Source organism: Daphnia magna, linkage group LG4, assembly GCF_020631705.1.
Source record: "Daphnia magna isolate NIES linkage group LG4, ASM2063170v1.1, whole genome shotgun sequence".
Lineage (NCBI taxonomy): Eukaryota > Metazoa > Arthropoda > Branchiopoda > Diplostraca > Daphniidae > Daphnia > Daphnia magna.
In genome coordinates, this window is record NC_059185.1 from 6,246,511 (window position 1) to 6,265,728 (window position 19,218).

Consider the following 19,218-nt stretch of genomic DNA (forward strand, 5'->3'; position numbering starts at 1 on the left):
GTCAGTGTGTGCCTGCGAAAAATCAATGAGCTACAACTTTGATGGTATAGCCAACATATTGAAAAGGGAGAACATCAAAGTTGGGAATTGTAACCCGAACATGAAACTTGCGTATCGTGTGATGGCCTACTGTACTATAGTTGACATTTGGCTCTGTGTCACCTTCTTCTTTTGGATGATACGCATTCCTCGAGTCAGTCGTGTTTTTCAGTCGATACACCAAACTATACGTGGTGCAGCTGTAATTTAGGTGCCATTGCGACAAGAAACACGTCAAGCAATAGACATAAGGACGGAAAGTCGGTGGACGAGGAGTTACATTTTCTTGCTCCTCTTGCTGTCAAAGAGAAATAGCCAAACTATTCGATTGTGCATAACTCGGTGCTGAAATGGCTAACCAAGGCTTAGCTCTCGTCCATTGAATCTTGTGTGGGCCTCATCCTATTTTCAATAGGCAAACAATCGACATTGGGTACAGTATATATACGTATGTATATGTATTGAGCCAATGATTGCCGCCGACTAAACCCTAGGCACCTGTTATAATAATCAAGAGGACGACAGCAATTTATGGCCGGCCGTTGTATAGGACCGATGGGAGAATCGGGTGAAACGTGTACAAAGTACATCAATGAGCATAACGGTCTAGAATAAATGTGAATATATAGAAGGGTAGATTTCTGGTGGAGCCAATGAAAAGGGAGACATTCCTCTCAAGCTTTCCTCTATCGTCCAGGGTCTTGTAGGTTATAAAACACTTTTTCAGGATGAATGTACTCCTGCTGCTGCTGCTGCAGACAGAAATGAAATAGAAGGGAAAAAATGCGTCTGAAAAGGGAGGGTGTCGGTCGAATTCATGGATTTGCCGATGACCATTGGTTTTCAGGCTTAACGTAGCAGTAATCCACTAACAAATGGTCACACTCTTTGAAGTACTTTAGACCGGTTGACATGAGAGATCCAGAGACCTATACACTGCTACTATATAGCATCAGCAGCATTATGAGCCCAGCAGATCTTTGGACTCTTAACTATGGCCGAAGGGGGGATATCTACTGTATATACAATACACGTACCTTTAACCTTAAATTTCTTTCGTTTTTTTTTTCTCCCTCCTTTCGAAACTCTCTCTCTTTTGACCGCCTTAACAAAAAATGATAGGCTACGATGAGGTGAGAACAGCTAAGCAACAAAATGAACAAAGCAAAGTGGTCGTCCATCACTGTATGTGCGTAGGAATGTTAAGAATATAGTATAGCTGAGAATGTCGCAGTTATTGAAAAGTCGGTGGACGATGGATTATTGATTTCCAAAAAGACTTCTTCTAAATGTCAACCAGCTAGCATGATTTCAGCTGCTTTTTCCTTGCTGCTCTCATGACGATATTGCCTCCTTGCGCTCTAGCCAACTATAAATAAATTTTTATTCAGTACGACAATGAAACTTTTCACCCGAAAAAAAGGAACAAATCGTGGGAAAGAATTCCAAATTCAGAAGAAATATCACTACCTGATGTGCGGCTTGTATACAGCCAGCAGTGTTTGTCGTCACTGGCTAATTTGAAAAGCGCTAATGTGAAGCTTTGCTATGTACAGCTTTTCTATTCTCCTTTTCTGATTGAACCCATGCTTCCTTTTTTAAGAGCAAAGATGTTCATTTCTTTTTCCAATGCCGACAAATAATATGATTTAATGTAGACAAACATTTCAACAATTTAATCGGCAGGTTGGCCAAATTTTAACGCGAATAAGCAAAGAGGACCCCAAATTATGGCGTTTGATCAACAATTTTCGTTTAACATTTAAGCTGTTTCAATTATAACTCAAAATTGCAGGCGATAAAAATTGTTTTTTCCATCGAGGGAACAATTGTTAAACTACATAATGGTGAAGTAGTGAGACACAGGTTTGTCGCATTAGGGTTTTGCACCTTTCGACCTTGCCAGGTGCTCTGAACAATTTAAAACCAATGCACGTCAAAGAAAAAGTTTTACAAATGTGAATGTGAAGACTATGACAATGGCATTAGGTTGAACCCATATATCTTATTGCATTGGAATTTGTTTTAATAATATTGAAATGATCGAAAATCAGTTTCTGAGCAGACGATAATTGGTTCTGTTATTGAATCTGTCATTGCCACCTGGTGTTAAGCAAGTGCGAATCTGCTGTCAACGGAAAATTTCTTGCTCTAACGTCGTTTACAGTGTGACTCAGTTTAATTTGTGATAAAGTAAGCCCTTTTCAGTTTTCCGAACAGTTTTATTACATTTAATTCTGTCTTAAAGAAGATTTTCTGCAAATTATGTCTTCAAACTAAAAATGTTGGCCTAAATTAAGTTTAACGCATTTGGATTAAGATTGACAATGATTCTTTACCGAGTGTACACGTTTTGAATCTGATGTCGCCCCTAAAGAGTTTAACTTTTCCAGTAACCCGAATTACGCGCTCAAGTCTAGAACAATTTTTACGAAAAAAAACTGTATTTTAAGGCCCATTTCATCTCATGTTGTATCGACGTTTATGATTCTACAGATTAAGATTTGCTAGAAAAGCAGTGCCATATCCAGCTGCCCATGAATGTTCTGAATTGTTTGCTCATTTCGCTTTTGATTCCTTGTGTTTTGCTTGGGATTGTGCATGGCTTTCACTTCTGGTTTTCATTCTGATTTCCCACTGGCTTGGTGAAAGATTGATGGTAGAATCGGTGCGCAAATACCTGGGTAATCTATACGCGGCGGCATATGTCACAAGGTTAGTTTTGTTTGAGAGGGGAAAAAGTGGGTGGGGATGGGGAGGAACAAAATAAAGAAGAAAAAAGTAAATGGTAGCCTGGTGCTCAGCGTGAAGCTGAGCGGGAGGCAGAGTTGGGGTCGGTCTGGGAGAAGAACCATTATCATGGTGGGACAATTTTGTCCCCATTTTCCGCAGCCTAATCTAACAGAGAGGTCGAAAAGTGGATAGAAGATGGTAGGATATAGTTTCAGGTCAATGGTGTGTATACGGCATTCCAATTTGCACAGTGGAAGAAGAAAAGAAGGCGGGCAAGGGTTGCTCTGTATATATAAAAAAGGAGAAAAAGAGAAAAGAACTGAAACCTCCCTTCAGACTAATGACTGTTATGTGCCCCCAACAGACTGGCAGTGGTGCCCCGACTAAGGAGGGGGGCCCACACACAAGCATTCGCCGACACTTCTTTTTGCTTTAGCTCATGCTGTGACCTCTCTATATGCTGCATGTTCTTAATAGACACATTTTCGACCAAAGCCTACTGATGCTATCCCCTTCTGTACATTTTTACCTACGTAGGCTATATCCTTTTTTTCCCTTCTTTATCTCCTATGGCTCTGTATAGGCTGTATAGCTGTACGTATATCTAGATACGGCTCAACTTCACATATTTCCCTACCCCGTCTGCAAGTAGTGGTGGGCCAATTAACCATGAAATGAGTAAATGACCCTAATGTCAGATCTCTTCATTATTTTCTTGTCCACTCCAGGACACCGACTCGACCTGCAGCGGTAGCTTCTCATTTATTTTCTTTCATCATTGTCAAGTGTTTGACGTTTTAACATGTGCAAAAATGTACACAGCTGACGCAGGGTATACAACCAAGTCTAAACAAGCCTAAAGTTGTCTGCAAACAGCCAAGGTTTTCGTTGTGCTGCTATTTCTCACATCACCTCTTGCCTGCAGTGTGAAAGAATTATTTTAAGCGTTTTTTTTTTTTCGTAGTCTCTGGTGGCAGAATTAATGGAATCCTATCACAAATTTGTGATTTACCTGTCGTTTGCCAATGGTTAATCACGTTATTAAAATTAGTTTATTGAAAGTAACGATTTTTTTTTTCCTGGAAGAAAATGGAATGCACCTACACTTGGTTCGGGACTGAACGTTTTCCGTAACAGGTACCCAAGGGCCTGGTCACAACAATAAAAACAAAATAATTTAATCAGTCCATTTTCTACTAGAATATAATAAAGCTTTTCACTTGTGAAAATCTCTGGCATTAAAAGAACATTCCACTATGGCATGAATGACCATATAGCCAATGGTTTATCTATGAGACGTGTTTCGTAAGTTTATTTATGGTTGTCTAATATTTTCTGTGCGGCAGTACAAGCAAAAAAATAAAAGTAAAGAAGAAGAAAAAATGGGCAGTAGGATAAGCCTCTTGCAAACGCATTATTTGTGAACCGATTCATGAACGGCGTGGAGATGACCCTTGAGGGAAGTATGCCAACCAGGTCCAAAACCAGGTGCTCTTTCAACACGAGAAAGGTGTCGACGAGGGTATGGATGGATCTCTTAACCACCCACTACTTTTTTTTTTTTTTTTTTGTATGTAGGTCCTTTTTTCGCTTGCTTCTTTATTGATGCACAACAGAGGACAGTTGGCCTGGTGTGTGTCATTTTAGGCTGGCGGAAGATGGACGGAACGAGGGCGACGAGTCTGTGGAACAGTGGCGATGTTTGGAAAAGGTATTCGGCCTCTCCACCTTTGAGCTCAACAGAATGCCAGTTCATTTTTACTCCCCTCTTTCAGTGCTTTCATTTCAGCAATTGCCTGAGCTCGGCTTTCTTCTACCAGTTTTTCGAAAATCTTCTTTTTGAGTTTGAAAAACCGCCGCTCTGCTATCGTCTGGAAATCGACATTTCGATAGATCGGGGCAGACGACAGGTACACCCCTTTTTACCCCATAAGTCCGATAAGCTTCTTTCTTGTTCTTGTTCTTTTTTTTTTTTAAGGGTATAATAGTATGTGATACCACCCTGGGTTTTGGCAAAACTCCCAGTTTCTAAATATTTCTTCTTCACCTTTTTTTTTCGGGATGGATTTCTAAAATTCTTTTTACCCTTTCTGCATTTTCCATGATCGGCTAAAGGTTTTATGGGAAATCATGTTTGCTATGCTGCACCGATTTTTGCTATGTGTGTATATTTAAATAAAAGCAAATTCATGGCGAAACCAGGAGAAATAAGATAAACAAAAAACGATCTCAATTAAAAGAAATTTGTTTTATCGTTTCTTTTTGGTGTTCACCTCGAATTGGTCTGTCACAAGGTATGTGTGTATAATGTGCGATGCCTTCAAGATGAATCCTGTTCATTATCAATATTGGCTGTCTTCATTGAGGAAACCGAAAATTCAAGTTTTCATAACTCTATGAGACATCTGCAAATTAAGTTAATAACCTTTTTATGCAACAGAGAATTACGTTACACATTTTTGTTGACTGTTTGATAAACGATTACTGTATTGTTTTTGCTCATAATTAAGACCCTGTTCCACACTTCCTTCTAGCAATGCGACGTATAGATAGAAAGACATGATTTTTAGGTTTCCTTAATTGCTGAGCAACCATTAGTGGAGAGTGGCACCTGACATTGGTCAAGTGACTTGGCGGAAAAAAGGCACAGTTGATATCGCACCATTATGCTATGATGAAGGAATAATATTTTCCTTGTATTAATTTAGCTGCATAAAACGCCTATTTTATTTGTGCAGTCGGTCATGAAAAAACTGCTCACCACCCACAGCTGTTGTTTATGCCCTGTGCCACAGTTTAAATCGGTGTCTTTTGCATAATATCACCCCTTGTTGCAGATCACGTTGATCTTTTTCCAGAACCTACAAGGAGAATATTTAAGAAATCACATGCATTTGGTCTTTTTCAATTAGAGCAGTTTTAGCTCGTAAAAAGAAAAATCCGGGAATTTTAACGGCGCTTGTAGAGGCTTTAGAGAACAACTGGTTAAGGCTGCCTAAAGCCCATAAACGTATTGTATGTACCCTCATCTGAAAAGAAAGAAAAAAAAACTCGACCACTCCTTCTAAGGTTCGTTCCCCTATATTCATAGGCTATATGTGTATAGCCACCGTCCCCTAATCTTAGCTACCACCCGCTGTTGTACCTTCCTACTCATTTTTCGTCGACCGTCACGGATTATATTTCCTACTTTCATTAGACATATTGGAACTTTCCCCCCTTAAAATATATGCTAATTATCCTGATCTGTTGGAACTAGACATTTTGAGCTGCTCGACATATATACAGGCTCGCACTGACAAACAATTATCTGCCATCTTCCACATTATAAAACCTTAACCGCCATTGGCTGCCAACACATTTGCCTGTGTTGGCAAGTTGCCGCTCAGCTTTGTACTTCCCTGTGTTGATCAGTTAATGGCCTAACGGAATGACAAAATGAAAAGAAAGAAGAAAAAAAAAAGAATCCGTTTATTTCTTTTCATCGCGTTTCATGCATATGAATCAATCCGATGAAATAGACAACAAAATAAGGAAAAAAATTCTTCGCATTGGTGGAATATTCTTGTGAACGACAACAATGGCTCCAATCAACAAAATGCACAGCCATAAAGCGACAATAGGTTGTCACTTTTGTGCATGCGTTCTTTCAAGAAAATATTTGACCAATTTCTGAACTACGGGATTATTTTCTATCAAAGTGGCAATTGATGTGGACAAAGGCAGGTGTGTGCGATCGTTCCCCTGCCATTGATATACTATAAGCGTGGTGGAATCTAATTGCATTGCGCTTCCTGTTAATAGGGGCAGCGGAAAACAACAGCGCTAATGCCACCATCGTAGAAGATGAAAATTGAGAGAGACCAAAATCTATAAGAACCCAACGGGCTTTACGAAATAAAGCATTCGTTACAGTTTTAATGGACACGTGCCGTAGTTTAAGAGCAGATGGAGGAAAAACAGTTCTGGTCGACCCCACTCGGTGCCCTTTGAGTCTAGTTATAAGCACTGCCGTAGGTCACTTATTGTTTTGTAAGGCAACTCTAATTACACCGCCTATCAATCCTCCCCCCCATTCGCTAGTATCCACTCGAAGGGTTTTTGTTTCTTATTTGACGTTCTCTCCCATTTCTTTTTATTGCCAGCTTCACAGCTTACCAGCACTTTATAGCTATTCTATTAGCCATATGTTGGCAATCAAGTTTGGTTTTTCTTCGAATTCAATCATTTGTGTCGATTTCATAAAAAGAGGGTCTCGTATGAAATTCTGATTGGCACGTTTCCTTTTCATAATAATTACATAGGAGAAACTGTTCAAAATGTATCTATTAATGAAAATGGTTATAGTGGGATGAAGCTGAACGCCGCTGTAAATAGCCCACAGACCTGCTAAATAAAAATAGCTCTCACAACGCCATTGATGACATAATAAAGGTTAACCGAAGATCTTTTGAAAAATTCACCGAGAACAAAACTGGGAGCCGGTATTGTTTGCTGACGTGTATGACGTAATCGGATATGGTGCAAACTCTTTTGTATTCACCTTTATCTCTCAATCTTTCTGTCGTATTGTTTATCTCACGACCTAAAAGCGAAACATGATTCCCTATCAATTCATTTCGTACTGATGATGGAACTTTGGATTTACACAACAATTGGATGCATATAACGTCGCTTTATCTTTTATTCTCTTATAGATATCTCGTTGACTATTCGTTTTCGAAAATTAAGATATTTCCAAACCCAACTGTTGACCTCTGATCCGAATAGATCTCGGTATACATAACTTGAGCTTGTCGGTTTATTCTAATTTAGGTGAGCATTAACATTTTCGCATAACTAAACTGCACTTTTGTTCAGTTGTCCAAAATCTTTTTTTTTTTTTTGGTTGGGGGGGATTCTTAAGTGGCATGCCGAAGAAAGACGGAAAAAGGTGGGAAACTTGACTGTGGTCATGCAACTCGTACAAGTCTAGCTTAGTTGAAATTTCGAAAATGTCACGACTAAGTCACCATGGTAAAAACTGGACACGATCCGTGGGTGTTCATCAAGAACGTCGGTTTCTTTCTGTGAGCGACAGATCACCCATGGAGACCCCCACAACTTTTCCTTTTTCACTTTGCTTTTGCTTGGCGCTCTCATTTCCTTTTATGCTGGCTTTATCCACATAAAAAGAAATGTTCTTGCATGACAAACGCAAGTAATGCTATGCACAAATATTTAAAAAATGAAATCAAATTCAAGTATATAGAATAGTGTCATTGATTAAATGACTCACGGTCATCAACGGCGTTTTTCTTGTAACGAAAGCAGAAATTAAATAAATGCTACAGCGTTTTTGTTTAACATGTTAATTTATTTTGAAGGACAGCTCCATACAAGTACAGCCTGATTCTGTTCAGTTTTAGAAACAGTTGGTGTAGATATTGTGAGACTTAAGATAGTATACGTCTTAAGTGTTATTCAGTAGTACCGGTAATGACTTTTCGATTCGTTTCGTCATTCTTTTACAGTTAACTTTTTGGGGTTTGTTTCCTTGTTCGTTTAGTTCACTTGAATTAGTCGCATTTTTCCGATTTTGCGGATCGCTTCTGTTGGACAAAACTATTTAAAGCTGGGGATTACAATATATATAATACATATCTTTTTGATATAAAAACAACGCTACTACACGTTCTTCACAAAAACACAGATTAAAAGTTTGTATTTAAATCGGACAAGGCAAAATATGTTTCCTTAAAATAGATGCTAAAGGCTAGCGACATAACTTTCTAAAATAACATGTTTGATTTTTCTTAAATTTACAAGCTTTTAGGTAAGCTAGAAAGCCGAGCAGGTGGTCTGGTTCTCGTGTTTACAAATGTTTTTGATACGAACCTCATGTTGTTACAGTTTGAGTCATTTTTTTTTCCCCTTTCCAGCAAGTAGGATTTAACCCTCGACTAATCGAACAACGAATGCTCGAGCAGAGGGGCTCTGTATGGAAGCAACAGCAGTGGCTGCCACATGCCTATGCGGCGGTAAATGTATCCCTCACGTCGTGGTCAGCTAAAGATATCCGCCCCATAAAAACGCCACGCAGCCAGCTGTCGACGAGGATTGCAGTACAATTGTTTTATGCTACAGCTAATCAACGAGGGGTTATTTGATGCTCTTTTATCGTTTCCTTTAGCACGATCAATAAAAATGAATCGACCTTATATTGTAAACACGACTTGCGGCGGCTTTATTTCCTTATAGGCAAGCTTTACCAACAATAACTAATATAATCAAGAGATTTATATCCATCATAAAACAACTCATGTGTGGGGCAATCAGCCCCGATTCCTAGTTTTTTCTTTTTCTTTTTCTGTCGGTGTTATCAAGCCTGGACATTTTAAACATGACGCGTGACACTTAAGGGCCACATTTATCTATTAACTATACGAATCGAATAAAATTTTAAAAACAAAACAAGCAAGCTTTTAGCAAATTTTACTCTTTATCTGTAAAAGATAAAAAAATTGTGAATGTTATTCAAAGAACAAGGGTAGGTAATAATAATTGAAAAACCTAAAAAGAATGCCACTCACTTTCAAGTCAACCTTGCTGGCAATCGTTATTAAGTAATATAATTGCAGCGCTTGTTTCGAATTTCATAATACAGCCGCATACCGATTATCTTTCCTCATCTCATCTCATCAAGGCAGGACCCCCTTTATTTGTTGAAAGAATTATGACCAAATACCAAGGCTATGTCCCCATTAAAATTCTAGTTTTAGTCTCGGATTGAGTTGTCTGATTTGAATTAATAATATTTGATTGCGCAGCATTGTGGACTGCCCTCGATCCATTATTTAAGATATTGAATGTTTCTGCGATCACCACGGCAACATGATTGTCGAAGAGCATGTGCATTAAAATTTCAACAAACAGCGAATCGAACTATTCACCAGGAGGTAGTAGATATTGCGAAAATCCATACAAACTCCTTGATGAATTAATGTATACATTTCATTTGAAATTATTTCCCGTCTTTTAGATGTTTATCTTAGCTGTATCGATTTAGAGCGCACAACATACCGAACATTTTTGTGTTAAGACGGCCTTTAAATTGTTGCTTCACTTTCTCATAAGAGTACTCTAGTTGCTCCACTAGAGTCCTGCAAACCATTTTAACTTGAACTTCCGCGCAAACAGAAGTTATTCATCCCTCCCCTTTCCAGTCTGCTTTTGAACAGTCGATGCTGTTTGCAAGGTGTCACATGTCGGCACGTGCTCTGCTCACCTTACCAAGTACGAACATCTGGTGCCCATACTTGCCATCCGTGACGGATAACAAGTATAACGATAGGGTCAAGCTGCTTGAATTTTGAAAAGATAGCCACAGCATGCTGTGTAAGTGGCTCCACTCACAGCAGTTTCTACAACAAAGATGAATAGATTACAGAACACATCCTTTCATCTTTGTTATAGGCACTGATCCTAAGATCTTGTTTTCTTATTAATGTAAATTTCTTTGTTTCAAGTGCAAATTCTTGAATTTTTATTGTAAGTTGATTGCTACCATCCCCGATATTTGATTTTTTAAAAACACGGTTTCAGCAGCTAGCTGCTTCGCTCTTTTTTCGCAAAAAATCTCCTGTTTATCTCATCGATTATCTGTTCTTTTAAATATGCAGTTCAAGAAGCCACGAGTAGAACGATGTGTAACACTGGCTAGAGCTTTTCTGAAAAAAAAAAAAAAATCTAAAACAAAACAAAAAACTATGCCATTCTTTCATCCAAAAGATATCGAATGGACACGTAGATCTACCACTGCTTGAAATAGCGATGTGACGTCTGGTAACTTCAAACACCATTTTCCTCAGATCTTTAATGGCTCAACGAACAAAAATGATTTGAATATTCCTCTACCCGCAAATCGTACTAACATGTCGTTATCGCAATAATCTCTTGTTGGCTATGCGCAGTTCCTTTTAATAGATTTCAAAACGAATCAAGTGAGATTTTATTGACTTCAGCACCAAGCTTTCGTCGTGGTATACAGCCCATTAAACTGTACACATGCACCACTTAGCTTTCTTGTGTGAAGGCTGATTTTCCAGCTTATAATGTTTAAGTGTTGGAATCTGGTGTAAAAATGGCAACCAAACGCCAAACAATTTACAAAAATGTAATCCGAGTATTTTCCAATGATTTAGAATGTAATCAAGTTGATCGATGGTTTCGAGTGACAAATAAAATGAGACAGGTTTATACCAAATTGAGAAAGAGGTGCAGACAATAAAACTGTTTGTACAGTGTCCTGTCAATGGGAGCAGAAAAAAAAAAAAAAAAAAAACACACACACACACACACACATGGCATTTCTATTGCAGGACCGGATCGACTGATTAACATTCTTAATAAGGTTGATGCCTCGGTGCCTGGCGTCCAGCGCCACGCTGTTTACCTCCGCTGTACTGTTGACCTTGACCGCCTGCATGAGAAAAAACCAACAATTCAAGCGTCATCATCTGTCATACTAGCTGACATTCAGGGCACATTTAAAAATCAATCTTAACCATATCCGCCGTAACTGTAGTCACCATAAGCTCCGTACGAATCATATCCGCCTCCGTAGTAGTCGTATCCATATCCTACAAATGATAAACATTTAATGAAACACATCTGCATAAAAAATACAAAAGTTAACCAGGTTATGCTATGCTGAATTTACCTTCGCCGTATCCGTAGCCTCCACCATAGCCGCCTCCGTAGCCTCCTGCATATCCAGCTCCATATCCTCCAGCAGCGTACCCGCCTTGACCACCCCAACCGCCCCATGCTAAAAATAAATATTATATTTATACATACATATATATTCTAGTTTAATCTCGCTGTTGACAGCAGATTTCTTTTTGTTACTTACCCCCTCGTCCACGTGGTGCACCACGCATTCCACCAGGACCGCCTCTTCCACCTCTCATTGCTGGTGGTCCAAAGGAATCTGGTTTGGGCGTTGCCTTTTTAACATCAACTTCTTTACCATTGATAACTTGCTTGGGTGTCTTCAGTAAATCAAACACAACATTTTCATTGTCATATGTTATAAAGCAGAAATTTTTCCGTTGGTTCTTAACACGATCAAATGGCATTTCGATTTCGACAATCTAACAAAATTGAATTTAAAAACGGTTATAATAACTTGTAAGCTTTGAAAATTTTTAAAGAAATTTAAAATGTTTTACATTTCCAAAGGTTCCAAAAAATGAACGAATAGTTTCTTCAGTGGTATCTTGAGGTAAACCTCCAACAAATATCTTTCCAGAGCGTGCTTTAGCTTTTTTTGGATCCACTCGTTTGCCATTAATTATATGTTCTCCGGCATTCATAACCTAAAGTGGGAAGTTAAATTTGTTAGTCCAAGTGAAACTTAAGAAAATATATATTTCTTTTTACCTTGTCTAAATTTTCGGCGGACTTGAAAACTAAAAATGCAAAACCCCTAGATCTTCCTGTCTGGGGATCCATTTTTACCGTTATGCTCTCTATTTCACCGTATTTTCCAAAATGCTCTCGTAATTCCTCTGCAAATAAAAAATTAATAAATACAAAAATTAAGTATCGTTAACACGCAAGTTAAACTGGCAAATTATTACTGTCTGTTGTAGCCCAGCTGAGACCGCCAACGAAGAGTTTCCTGAAAGAAATAAGATCGTTAAAATTTTGGTAAAGAAATACAAATAGTGAAAGGAAAAACTGAACAATTCCGTTCACTAAAAGAACGGAGTAAGCCACGACTGGTAACATTTATTAAGAAATGACAAAATGTAATTAAAAAAAAAAAAAAAAAAATCTGGAATTTACTTCAACATTTCCGACTACAAAAATAGCAACAAAGAAAGCACATTGTATAAATATATAAAAGGAGTAGAGGGGAGGGCCAACTGCACTGTTTTCAGTAGACAATTTTCAAGATTGAAATCAAACTTTATACAAATATATTCATGTATTAAAGGAAAAGACATTAACACAAATTTGTTTAATCTTCAAATCCATCTGAAAATTCTTTGAATGTTTTGACAGCTCTTTTAAAGATGGTTTACATTGTCAACTTTAAGTTTCAGGATGTATCTCAAATTACTTGATTTTGAAGAACTCGAGGATCCAATGATGAATTTAAAACTTTAGCACAAAACTTCTTGATGAACATTGTTTGCAAAGTCTATAAAAATCAACTGGGCACTGACATTCTCTAGGCCAATGCTAAGTTGTTTGTGGCAAGGGAAGCTTATGAAAATGGCCAGTATATACCCTTTGATTGGTCATTTTACGAAATCCAATGACGTCCAGATGCATCTCCCGTCCAACTGGTGAGAAGGTGTCTTCAATTACTTGCTCTGGTCACCATGTGCTCTGCAAGAACACTGTCTGGAGGATTTTTGGGTTGGGTTTTTGATACTTATGAAAAAAAAAGTCTTTGCTCCTTTCATCATAATCACTTATCAATTACAAACAACATTTTATGACACTTCCCAAACAAATTGAAAGCCTTTGTCCATTGGCTACTTTAGCAGGATGCTGAAAGTTGTAGAACTTTTACGGTAAGCAAATAATGAACATGAAAATAACAAAGTCTAAACACAATTTTGTACAGTACACAAGCAAAGATGAAACCGATATCTGCGGATTTACTGAACCGTTATGTCAGGAGGCATAAATATTTGACAGTCAAAATTAATTACGACCGTAGTTTTTCAAGTTAGAGCAAAACTTCAATACCAAACTACGTTCCATGAACAAAAGGGGCCCACACGAAAAAGTGTAAAAATATTCTGAGAGAAACGAAAAGTACTTATTTACCGATCTTCATCTTTCCCCAACGGGTCTTGGGAGGAGGAATCCTCATGTCCATCGCCATTAGTAGTTTCTTCCATTGCCTCGTTACCATTTAATTCAGCATTTTCCTGCACTTGCGGCTGCGATTCCGGCTCTTGAAAATCACCATAACCTTCATTGCTGAAGTCTCCTTGGGCCATATCCTCTGTATAATCTTGATTAGCAGCCATTTTCTGTTAACACGTCGATTTAGGTTTCCAAAAGACAGAAACGAAAGAACGATTGAACTCCCTAAAATTACAAGAGACGCAGCGGATGTGACGCGTTTCTGAAAAAGAAGATGCTATGCGACCAGTCTGCGCTGTTGCCTAGTCAAAATTTAAATGGAAGAAATTGGATTTTTCAATTTGAAATGATTTATGGTAATCGTTTCTTACCCTGTTATAAAATATTTCAATAGTAGAAAGAAGATTCAAATTATTTAAGACAAATTTTTGGCAAGAATATTAAAATATAAAAATAATTTAGTTTTTGCATTATGATAACTGTGGCGCTAGGTGACAAGTACTACTCCTGGTGGCCAAAACAGACAGCTAGAAATTGTGCAGGCTTACTAGTATCTGAGAGGCTCTCTCTGTACCATTATTTATATATTTATAGGAACAGGGTAGCATTTGTTGTAGCGTCTGTTAGAGACTTGAGCTTGAGTCAGCCGATTCTCGAACGATTCTAGATAGTGACCTAAAACATTATGGTATTGTATCCAAAGTTTTCATTTCGATTAATTGTCATCGACATCCATTTCATGGATATTTGTATTCTTTATCGTGTGTTGAGCCGTCTGCCAAAGTTTGAATGCGAAATTCACTCGGTTTATCCGTTTTTTTTCGCAATGTTAGGCTGGAGGTAAAGCTGGAAAGGATTCGGGAAAAGCCAAAGCTAAAGCTGTGTCTAGGTCGGCAAGGGCTGGACTTCAGGTTTGCAATTACAAACTGGATGTTTGAATTTCATTTTTTTACTTACTGGTTATTCCTAAGACTGTTTATTAAATTTCATTTTTACATTTTATTCTTTGTTGTTGTATAGTTCCCTGTTGGTCGCATCCACCGGCATCTAAAGAATAGGACAACGAGTCATGGTCGAGTTGGTGCTACTGCTGCTGTATATAGTGCCGCAATTCTGGAATATTTGACAGCCGAGGTAAGCAATCTCGAATTAATGCCATTTTATTTGATGCAATGTAATTGCTGTATTTCGAAAACCGCACAGTTCGGCGTCTCCTTGTGTAGACTTTCCCGCCATTTTATAGTATGTCGTCTAAACACAAAAGTGTTGTAGCTCCTCCCACTTTTGCCCTCCCCCATAGTGTTTGAATTTTTATTTTTCTAACGGAAATTACTTGTAATTGTGAAGAATAACAGAGTTATTGCTAAGTTAAAGAAAGTGAATTATTAACTAACTTTTATCTGTGTAAGGGATAGTAGTAGTTAATAGATTTTAAAAGTGTATGTTTGATCTTCAGGTGTTGGAGTTGGCGGGAAACGCCTCGAAAGATCTCAAAGTGAAACGTATCACTCCTCGCCATTTACAGCTTGCCATTCGCGGTGATGAAGAGCTTGACAGTTTAATCAAAGCGACCATTGCTGGAGGAGGTAAAAGATGGCAAAGAAGTTGGTCAAAATTGCAGATCTTGATTGTTTTTTTATTGTTTTAGGTGTTATTCCTCACATTCACAAGTCCCTTATTGGTAAGAAAGGGGGCCTACCCCAGGAAATCCAAAACCATAAAGTTAGCTGTAATGAAGATTGATCATCCGGATTATCAGCATTGAATGGAAACAACTTTCGCCCGTGACCTCATCGAAAAATAAGAATTATCTCCTTGTATTGACGCGACTACAATTTCAGTTTTGGTTTCTCTTCCCTGTCTTGTCGTACCTCATCAAACCATCCCAGACCTTTTTTCAGCTGCATTTTTCTTCTCCTACGATGGACCACTTCATTTATTTTTCATTCTAAAATTGTCATCTATTCGCTCGTTTTTTCACCCTTCGGATTGTTAAGAGAACTCAAAAGAGAAATAGAAATACAATGTCGCTTTTTTAAACGTTGTATGAGAAAGTCGTTTAAAAATATATATCTCGGTTCAAATTTTTTTCATTATACAGTAAGATTATCTTGGATCTCTGAAACCCCTGGCGTTAAGGGTGTTGCTACCAGAAAATTAGCTGATAAGAAAAGCGGGAGTTCTTCCTTCTCCAAAGTTATAAGGCATATCTACGATACAAAACATAAGCCATGTGACAAACATGATCCTGATTTAAATACCGTATTTACTTCTTCGTTTTTTCCCAAAGTCGTCGATTGTATACCAGTGCTTTGAGTATACCGAACCATTCTTTGTTCGTCCAGCCCGTAGATAGTCAACCTACCTCAAATAAAAAAAAGAACATCAAATAGTAAAGTGAACAAACCGTTTTCCTTCCCATCACTTGTAGGAACCTAAACATTAAATTTCGACGAGTTTGTTGACTAAGTGCCATTTCATTTTCCGTCCGATGATTTCTACGCAGTTTTAAAGAACCGCGTTCATACGTCAAAACCAAATCCAGTCCTATCGTCAAAAGCAAAATAAATTTGAACAAAATTGTTGCAAGTTAGTGCGAATTCCGGAGTTAACAAATGTTTACTGTTATAATAATTACCAAAGTGAAACCCAGTCCATCGCCACATTTGGTGTCTACTGGCACCAAGAACTCGTCCGCATCTTAGACTATGCTGATTAAATTCGACCTCAGTGAGATTACGAGGCCTGAAGAGCAAAAAAAAAATTTCACACAGGAAAAATTAGCAGTATTTTAAGAGTGAAATCCCGAAAATGGAAATCTTAAATCCATGTACCCTTTGTCGTATCCTTGGTCTGTTTGCAGCATCCGATACCACTGCATGCGAAAGACGGGGAGAAGGAGGGACGCTGGTATAATGCGATCGCCCAGTATCATGTCAACGTCTTGTGGATGCCCAATCAAAGACGCAAGTCGAAGTCCACGGAAGGCTTTTAAGTAAGGACTGCCAACGTCCCTTAAAAGAAACTCCAAATCTGATTGGGCTACAAAGCAAATAAACAATTCGTCTTCTTCCTTAGGCTTCTTAAGTACGTTTATAATAATAATTATTATACATATAATCATAGAAACAAAAAAATCAAACACAAAAATGAAGAAAAATATACGTACAGCCTTGCTCCTTGAAATAGTTATGAGCACATGAAATTCCGTCTTGGGCCGATCCTTCCCAATTAGGATGAAAGTTTAGATATAGCCAGAACTTCAGTAACACATAGAGAGAAAATTCTGTCTGAACAACACAGAGATTCTGGGATGTCACCAACAGCTCCATTAGGTCAACACTAGTTCCATCATTTCAACTGGTTACGTCATTGGTCGAATATACATTTTAATAGAATATACCTGATTTCGCGCAAGCGATCTGGTGTTTCAGGAACATAGCATAGCAGGTTCACCAGAAGCCACTCAAGGCACGCCTTTTCCACAGCGGAAACGCCGTAACTTTTTGAAGATTCATAGTACCTAATAACGGTCTAACAAAATTAAAAGCCTTATAACATACGTAGAAATCAGTCTTTTTACATTACAGTCCGTAACTACAACAGCTTGGTAAGACGCTGACTTTGATTTACAAAGAATCACAACCTAAGTTAACTACGCAACTTGATTCGGAAAATAGTTTTTGGTCGATTATCACAATATTTGCCCATGCCAGCCCGTGCTGATACAGTTTTCAGTGTAATAAATTTTCTAGAACTCAACTAGGTAACAAACTTATTTACCATACTAACGGCCGACCGTTGCGTAACTCAACACAATTGTTGAATGTGAACAAGTACTTTACAGAAAGTTTTTGAACGATTGAAATTCTGCAGAGAGAAGTCAGAGAACTAGGAAATTTTGGAGTGAAATTTGTTGTAAAAACAATTTAATCTTATTTTGTCGGAGAACATTAATGCTTTTACATCGGCGAAAAACACTAGGAAAAGATGACTTCATACGCAGCTATGCAATACTAACTACAATTAGATTAGAGGGAATTTTCAAGGCCTTGCCAGGCTAGTTACTGGTCAATATCGCACCAATGATTTTATCCAAAATACTTTTTCCAAAAATAAACACACAAAAACCTATACTTGTAATACCTTAATATTCACCGTCTGAGTCATAACTTCACAGCATTTTGAAATGATTGCATCTAGCTGCAAAAGTGCCGCTGTAGCCAATACTGAAACTACTTCAGATGGCTGAATCACAAGCTCATCTTGATAAAGAGACCCCAATACAGTATTTAATGCTAAGACAGGATTTTATAGAGTTATTATGAGTTTCATATTGGCTTCCAGTAACTATATACTCACACTCAAAGTTTATATTTGAATCTAATATTTCAATTTGAATCACACTCTGGTCTGATTCCTTCCAAGATCCTGAAAACATGCTGGCTACCAGATGGTGTAATTGATTATTTTGTTAGCATGTATGGCATTGCTGATAAAAATTCTATCATCTACCTACCAAAATATGGGCTCTGTAAATAGAGATCAAAATATTGGTTAAGATAAGGGTAGCATAAACTACTTTTAAAATTTTAAACATGTTCATGAATAATTTGACATACACAACCATACCTGACACAGATAGATCTTATGGAGATTCCACTCTTTTCCAAATATAACAAGAGTAACATCATGATTTTTACCTTCTTGAAAAAGTGCTTTGTAGATGTACTGGCAAACACAGACAATCATTCATAGTATTACATTATGAATATATTAAGTCAAACGACTTATAAATGAGTAAAATTGTAAAGAAGAAATAATCACTCCAGATTACTGCAGTACACTGTTCCCAATAGCTATGGAGAACAATATATTATACCTGTGATGTTGTCATCAGTCGCATCCTATATCAAAATATTTAACTTTAACAGACAATAAAAAGAATTTATGTACATAGAACATTGTACCTTTTGCTTGCATATACTTTGGAATCACTGTCACTATCATCTTCTTCTGTATAATTCAATTGCCATCCACCTGAATGACGCCTTCGCTTCCTCCGGTAATTCCTCGTATTATCCAAAACGTAAGTGCATGCACTTTGAGCCAACCCCATTTTGAATGACTGGTTTAACAATTAATCCACGACTGTGTCGGATTTTTTAAAAATTTTGTGGTTTTCATTAGGATATTGAAAAATCTCCCTGAAAGACGACGATCTACCGTTTGTTTGAAACAAACACAATCTACACCACACATACGTATGTTCAATGGGAAATTGGGAATTCTGGCTATATTTATTTATGTTCCAGAGTGGGCGGAGCTTGGGAAGCATGGAAGCTGTGAAGCCAGATTTTCTGGAAAAGATTCTTATTATATGTCAAAAACCGAACGTTAGGTTCGGCCAACCATGGTGGTTCGGTTAGGTCGGTTAGGTTAGGAATTAGGTTATGATAGGAATTAGGATTTCTCATTATCTTGTTAGGGGAGCAGCTTAGGACGTTTCCCACAATGCCCATATCAGCTATTAAATAACCGAGTAAGACAACTCACCCGCTGTAACAACATATCAGT

At 37.9% G+C, this 19,218-nt stretch overlaps 3 protein-coding genes and 1 long non-coding RNA gene across 12 annotated transcripts; 2 read left to right on the forward strand and 2 right to left on the reverse strand.

Annotated features, from left to right (window-relative positions):
* The first annotated feature begins 2,147 nt into the window (after positions 1–2,147).
* On the forward strand, positions 2,148–6,170 carry LOC116922142. 3 transcript variants are annotated; one of them, XR_004393896.2, is made up of 5 exons: positions 2,790–3,909; positions 3,973–4,282; positions 4,351–4,483; positions 4,548–4,682; positions 4,751–6,170. It is a non-coding gene; the product is annotated as an uncharacterized LOC116922142 (long non-coding RNA). The 3 variants fall into 3 exon arrangements; XR_006645856.1 differs by having other exon boundaries at positions 2,789–3,909; positions 4,548–6,170; XR_006645857.1 differs by lacking the exons at positions 2,790–3,909; positions 3,973–4,282 and adding an exon at positions 2,148–2,232 and having other exon boundaries at positions 4,548–6,170.
* A 4,741-nt stretch (positions 6,171–10,911) lies between these two features.
* Positions 10,912–13,891, reverse strand: LOC123471505 (RNA-binding protein squid-like). Of its 4 annotated transcripts, none has more exons than XM_045172942.1 (8): positions 13,600–13,891; positions 12,396–12,436; positions 12,196–12,323; positions 11,985–12,131; positions 11,666–11,906; positions 11,474–11,581; positions 11,334–11,393; positions 10,912–11,233 (listed from the first exon to the last, which is right to left on the reverse strand). In XM_045172942.1, the coding sequence occupies exons 1-8, from the start codon at positions 13,803–13,805 to the stop codon at positions 11,157–11,159; spliced, it is 1,008 nt and encodes a 335-aa protein (XP_045028877.1). In that variant the 5' UTR covers positions 13,806–13,891; the 3' UTR covers positions 10,912–11,156. The 4 variants fall into 4 exon arrangements, with proteins under 4 accessions (XP_045028877.1, XP_045028878.1, XP_045028876.1 ...); XM_045172943.1 differs by having other exon boundaries at positions 11,343–11,393; positions 13,600–13,890; XM_045172941.1 differs by having other exon boundaries at positions 11,319–11,393; positions 13,600–13,890.
* Positions 13,892–14,173: 282 nt separating this feature from the next.
* On the forward strand, positions 14,174–15,681 carry LOC116922125 (histone H2A.V). Its single transcript, XM_032928552.2, has 5 exons — positions 14,174–14,329; positions 14,475–14,552; positions 14,662–14,775; positions 15,098–15,227; positions 15,290–15,681. The coding sequence occupies exons 1-5, from the start codon at positions 14,327–14,329 to the stop codon at positions 15,382–15,384; spliced, it is 420 nt and encodes a 139-aa protein (XP_032784443.2). The 5' UTR covers positions 14,174–14,326; the 3' UTR covers positions 15,385–15,681.
* LOC116922107 (protein germ cell-less) lies at positions 15,669–18,959 on the reverse strand. Of its 4 annotated transcripts, none has more exons than XM_045172937.1 (13): positions 18,612–18,959; positions 18,524–18,548; positions 18,274–18,372; positions 18,161–18,173; positions 18,004–18,087; positions 17,788–17,939; positions 17,045–17,175; positions 16,811–16,983; positions 16,476–16,683; positions 16,280–16,386; positions 16,077–16,188; positions 15,903–16,002; positions 15,669–15,851 (listed from the first exon to the last, which is right to left on the reverse strand). In XM_045172937.1, exons 1-13 carry the CDS (start codon positions 18,758–18,760, stop codon positions 15,735–15,737), a joined length of 1,470 nt encoding a protein of 489 aa, XP_045028872.1. In that variant the 5' UTR covers positions 18,761–18,959; the 3' UTR covers positions 15,669–15,734. The 4 variants fall into 4 exon arrangements, with proteins under 4 accessions (XP_045028872.1, XP_032784419.1, XP_045028873.1 ...); XM_032928528.2 differs by having other exon boundaries at positions 15,912–16,002; positions 18,612–18,958; XM_045172938.1 differs by lacking the exon at positions 18,612–18,959 and having other exon boundaries at positions 18,004–18,083; positions 18,524–18,550.
* Positions 18,960–19,218: the final 259 nt, after the last annotated feature.